The sequence below is a fragment of the Monopterus albus genome, unplaced genomic scaffold (assembly GCF_001952655.1).
Source record: "Monopterus albus unplaced genomic scaffold, M_albus_1.0 scaffold433.1, whole genome shotgun sequence".
Classification (NCBI taxonomy): domain Eukaryota; kingdom Metazoa; phylum Chordata; class Actinopteri; order Synbranchiformes; family Synbranchidae; genus Monopterus; species Monopterus albus.
This window is the reverse complement of record NW_018128313.1, coordinates 52,601-57,690: the sequence shown is the minus strand read 5'-3', so window position 1 is coordinate 57,690 and position 5,090 is coordinate 52,601. Positions and strand designations below refer to the sequence as shown.

At 39.7% G+C, this 5,090-nt stretch overlaps 1 protein-coding gene across 2 annotated transcripts; it reads left to right on the top strand.

Moving 5' to 3' along the window:
- The first annotated feature begins 247 nt into the window (after positions 1–247).
- Positions 248–2,628, top strand: hmgb2a (high mobility group box 2a). Of its 2 annotated transcripts, none has more exons than XM_020586991.1 (5): positions 248–354; positions 1,198–1,357; positions 1,690–1,838; positions 1,923–2,097; positions 2,434–2,628. In XM_020586991.1, the coding sequence occupies exons 2-5, from the start codon at positions 1,211–1,213 to the stop codon at positions 2,608–2,610; spliced, it is 648 nt and encodes a 215-aa protein (XP_020442647.1). In that variant the 5' UTR covers positions 248–354; positions 1,198–1,210; the 3' UTR covers positions 2,611–2,628. The 2 variants fall into 2 exon arrangements, with proteins under 2 accessions (XP_020442647.1, XP_020442646.1); XM_020586990.1 differs by lacking the exon at positions 248–354 and adding an exon at positions 1,043–1,095.
- The last annotated feature ends 2,462 nt before the right edge of the window (positions 2,629–5,090 follow it).

The following is a 5,090-nucleotide window of genomic DNA, read 5'->3' as shown; positions in this document are numbered from 1 at the left end:
TCCAAAAAAACAAAAGACTACTTTTTCTTGCTTTAGGGCGGTTTGCAAACCAGCTTAAAGACAAAGGACGTTTCGCGCCTTATGTTTAAAAGCCCAGATCAACCAATCAGCGTACAGACGATACATACAACCAAACATGATGTCTAGGCGTCACACACTACAGCCAATCACAGCCATTTCTTTGTCTTGTGTTTTGCGTTTAAATTTAAATGCTTAAATCTGACCAATCCGTCTATGGCGGGGAGGAGTTGTGAAAGTAGTTCAAATCAAGTTAGATTGGTCTCGCAGAGGGTGACAAAACAGTTGCGCTGTCTTCCTCATTCAGTCGTTTACAATTTGCCTTGCAGCAAACAGGTAAGGAGCTGTCGTTTTTTGAGGTTGTGTTTAGCTGACTGCGTTGTTAGATGTCGCTAGTGTTGTATTTAGTAGTTTAGTGTAATGTTTATGGTGATTAAGTTTCGTGTGTGTGCATGTTTACAATCTAAAGCCTATTAGTTAATAAGTTATTTGTGTTGTAAGTCGTTTGTATGCTTGCGTAAATTAAGATGTTAACGTGTCCTAAACTGTTACGGAAGAAAGTCGTCGAACTAAAAATTGAGTGGTAAAGTTTGGGGTCTCTTTTGATACCGTGACACGGGACAGCCTGCTGCTCTGTGTTTAGTGCGCAACAAGCAATTCAAACGCCATTTGGTTTTGTAGCTTAGCTTGCTACAAGGCGGTAGCGCCCATGCTTTAAATTGTATTGCCGTTCGTTTTATACACATTCTCGTGGCCAACTGCACCGTAGTTAAAAGCAGAATATCACCCCTGTGAAAGTAAGGCGATTTTTATTAGAGTGCTTATTTGGGCAAGTCTTTGGCGCAGTTTAGTTTAGGCGGGAAGATACAAAATGGAGTCCTGTCTTTTTGTCCTAGGGAGGCAAAATCCGATTAGAGCCTTAAAACACCCTCGAGCGTCCGCTTTCACTGTTTGTGCTGTTGTAGTTAGCGAACTACGACAAATGTGTGAATATTTACTTAGGTCGGTATTCATTAAACTAAAAGTTAACATATCGTTTATGGTCGTTGGTTACTGCACAAAAACGTTTGAGTTAGGGTAGGTCGGAAACTTATAAGTATACTGCCTGCGCACATGGTTTTTGTCACAAACTAAGTCAACGTTGCTTCCGTTTCATGTGATGTTTTCTGTCGTTCCTAGATTAAACGCAGCCATGACAAAGGACCCAAATAAGCCAAGAGGGAAAACCTCCTCCTATGCTTTCTTTGTGGCTACCTGTCGTGAAGAGCACAAAAAGAAGCACCCAGGGACCAGTGTGAGCTTTGCAGAGTTTTCCAAGAAATGCTCAGAGAGATGGAAGGTATGTTCACATTATGTTGGTATTTTAATTTTGTAAGGCCAGACATGTATCTGTTTGCATTGTTTAGAAGTAGGGATGCTGTTTTTCATATTCCTAAATGACATGTGATACTTAAAGAGCAAGAGTGTATTGAATGCATAAGGTAACAAACAATAAAATCCTATGCATGTTAGTCAACAGAATATAGTTGCATGTGAATAGGAAGCCATCTCTACATAAGCATATTAAGTTACATGAGTGTTTTCAAATAATAAATATAAAATAATATGAAAAGTTTTGTTTTTAGAAGGAAATTTTTAGGCCTTTACTGAGCTCACTGGTTTGTGTTGTAGACCATGTCAGCCAAGGAGAAGGTCAAGTTTGAAGAGATGGCAAAGAATGATAAGGTCCGATATGACCGAGAGATGAAGACATACGTCCCCCCTAAGGGTGCCAAGAGGGGCAAGAAGAAGAAGGATCCCAATGCACCAAAAAGACCACCGTAAGTCTTAACCTGTTGACTGTTTCATTTGCATGACTGCATTCTGGTTTCTGGTATTAACCTATTCTTTTTATATTCCCCCAGCTCTGCTTTCTTCGTCTTTTGCTCCGATCACCGTTCCCGGATCAAGGAGGAAAACCCTGGTATCTCCATTGGTGACATTGCCAAGAAGCTTGGCGAGTTGTGGGCTACACAGAGTTCCAAAGACAAGGCACCCTATGAGGCCAAGGCTGGCAAACTGAAGGAAAAATATGAGAAGGTATTGATCTGTTGCCCAGTACTTTCCCTCCCTGTAATAACAGGCTGTTATTAACAGCCATTTTAAAACTACTTTACAGTGAAGTAAAAAATATATTTGTAAAATCCACTGAAATGAATTGGCCCATCTGACAAGTCATATTGCTGTTAGTGGCTCTCTAGGGATAAAAAAAAAAAAAGGATATGAAGGAAGTTCATTATTCTGAGTTCCATTTACTGAAAAGTAATGCCACTTCCATCAGGCTATAGTGAAGGTGCTATTTTTTGAGGCTTGACAAATGCAGAGTGATATTAGGACATTTGTGTGAAGAGGCTACATAAAAGTCCTGTCTTGTAGGATGTTGCTGCCTACCGAGCCAAAGGTGGTTCAGGGAAGAGCGATGCTGGTAAGAAGAGTGGCCCAGGCAGGCCATCTGCCAAGAAAGCAGAAGCAGCTCATGATGACGACGACGACGATGAGGACGAGGACGAGGAGGATGAAGATGATGACGACGACGATGATGATGACGACTAAGCGGTTTATGTTGAGGGATGTGAAGTTTGCGATGCATTGTTCAGCTTAACTTTTTGTGTGTGGATGATTCAACAATATAGCCTGCTGTCCCTGTTGGTCTTTCTCTTGAGGATATCAGACCTCTCTTCATTAATTCAGGGATTTAGTTTTTATTTTGTGACTTAGTCCCCTTTTCCCCCACCCACCCAAAAGCGTGCATTTGTTACATCTTTTATCTTAAGTGACCCTAAATGAGCAGATTGAAGTTCCTGTGGTAATACAGGGGACTGAGACTTGTGTATGAGCAGCGGACAGCAGCAAATGAGTTTAAAGCTTAAAAAATGTTTCTGGAAGCACTGCTTGTTTTCTCTTTAGTAGTGCTGTTTCTTCACATTTTAACCAGATATCTGTAGTTTGATTAAAGATGTTGCAACCATTTTTATGTGGAACGTTAAACTTTGATGTAGAACAAATTTTTCTTTTTGTAATAAAATTTTATATATTGAGTTGTGTGGACTATGAATTGTTAAGCAATTTGTAATTGCATGTCTTATTTGGAAAGGGGTTGATCTATAGTACAAAATTTGTCTAATGCTGTGCTACTTAGACAATTAACACTGTCCAAGGTTACAATGAACTTTTCAGATGTATTGTTAGCTCTCAAATTTCAGGTATTGCAGGTGGTCTTCACTTTTAAAATCACAATCAATCTGACTCATTCACCAAATGATAAGCAATGTATTGCCCATAATGCTTGAATCTTTAACTTTATCTGTTCCTTGGAATTCATCATTTCCTTTAAAATGTTAGCAGGCTAATGCTATGTTCTCTGCAATCTCTTATTGATGGTCAGTTTTCACAGCTATAGCTAAGAAGCAGTAATCTTTGCATTTCCTGTTGCCATAATCACACCAGTAGTAAGAGTACTGCAAACTAGACAGTTTATATAGCAGTTGTGTAATTGTGTGTCACACCAACAGCAATGCTTGCCATTCCTAAGGCCAGCATCCATGGGAGGTTTACTGAACAGGCTTGCCAGGCACCACTTCTCTGAACTTATGTTGGGCCAGAAGTCCTGGGAAAATGTCTTCATTTAAAAAGATGTCAAGCATTTGTTCAAGTGCCATCATCTTTCACTGTATATATGTGTAGGTTGTGGAAGGGAAGATAATTCAGAGTTGAGACTAACATACTATGTCTGTGTACATATTGTGTACTCCTATTTTACTCTTGGTTAAGTTGGATGTGGTGTGGGGCTGGCAATTACAGCAATATAACAAAAGATTTCAATATTCACATGTGTGTAGCTTGTGCTTACAGCCAGGCTGACTTTATCTGACATTAGAAACCCCCACTGTTTTTCAATTTGAAAGTGTATCAAACTATTCCAGCTACAGAGCAAAATAAGCTTTTTGGGAGTGAAATACAGTCAGAAGTGTCTTTATGAGACATGTGCTTTTTCTTCCCAACACTACAAAATTAAAATGATCTGCACCGCACTCAGCTCCGCCAAAACACTAACCGCACATTGATGTAAATAACCCTTTAATACAGGCCTGCTGTTAGTATCAGCTGGTGGTGGCAACAGAGTGGTTTTATTTTTATTACTTTAAGGAGGCTATGTTATGTTGATAATACTTTTGTTGTTTTACTTAAGTAGCATTATGAGTGCAAGGTTTTTTGTTTGTTTTTTTGCAACATGAAATAACACATTTACAGGACAAAGGACATAACATAGAAGATGAGACAACAGACTAACAATAATAATGACAAAAGTTGTTATTAAGTTGTATGTGTGAACGTGTGTATTGTGGGTGTATCCAACTGTATGCACACTGGTATTCAGTACTTATTAAAGAAAAATAAAATTAAACCAAGTAAATAAAGAAATGGGGGGGGGGGGGTGAAGAAAAAAAAAAAAGATGTGGGGTGGGGTGATGATAAATCAATAAAGGAACAGGAGTGTACTGGTGATGCCCCCACCCTGAAACACCAGCTTCACACAAGATGAGGCCAGCACTTGGGGAGCTCTGGAACAGCTCAGCAGGGTGAGGTCTTCCAGGGCAGCAAAATGCCACACACTTCAAATTCATGCCAACTGATATTGTTGCATCCAGTAGATGTCCTACTAGAGCAAATGAAGCTTCAAGAAGCTTTGCGCTGGAGTGAACCAATTGGATGAAAGGCTTCATTGCTTCATGAAGCTTCATCTGCCCATCACTAGAGGAGGGATAAATCCAAGCAGCTGGAGAGAAGGAGGCAAGACAAAACTAACACAGAATCAAAAGAACGACGGGTAACAAACGGGCCTGATAAATGCTGGAAAGAACACTTGTTTGCCATGTAGCAATAAAAAATATACTAAAAACCTGGATTATTCTGGTTAGTCACATTGTACTGCTATTATTTTGAACAATACTGTATGTTAATAGTTAATTGTTGGGACAAACATCACAGGGTCAGCCCCTGATCTTGACAGGAGCGACCCAACCCGATGTGTG

What these genes read in the sequence shown, in the direction of transcription:
- hmgb2a (XM_020586990.1), top strand. Translation starts at nt 1,058, where the DNA reads ATGGTCGTTGGTTACTGCACAAAAACGTTTGAGTTAGG. An exon ending in AATGCTCAGAGAGATGGAAG is followed by an intron (nt 1,358 to 1,689) that starts GTATGTTCACAT and finishes TTTGTGTTGTAG; the next exon opens with ACCATGTCAGCCAAGGAGAA. An exon ending in AATGCACCAAAAAGACCACC is followed by an intron (nt 1,839 to 1,922) that starts GTAAGTCTTAAC and finishes ATATTCCCCCAG; the next exon opens with CTCTGCTTTCTTCGTCTTTT.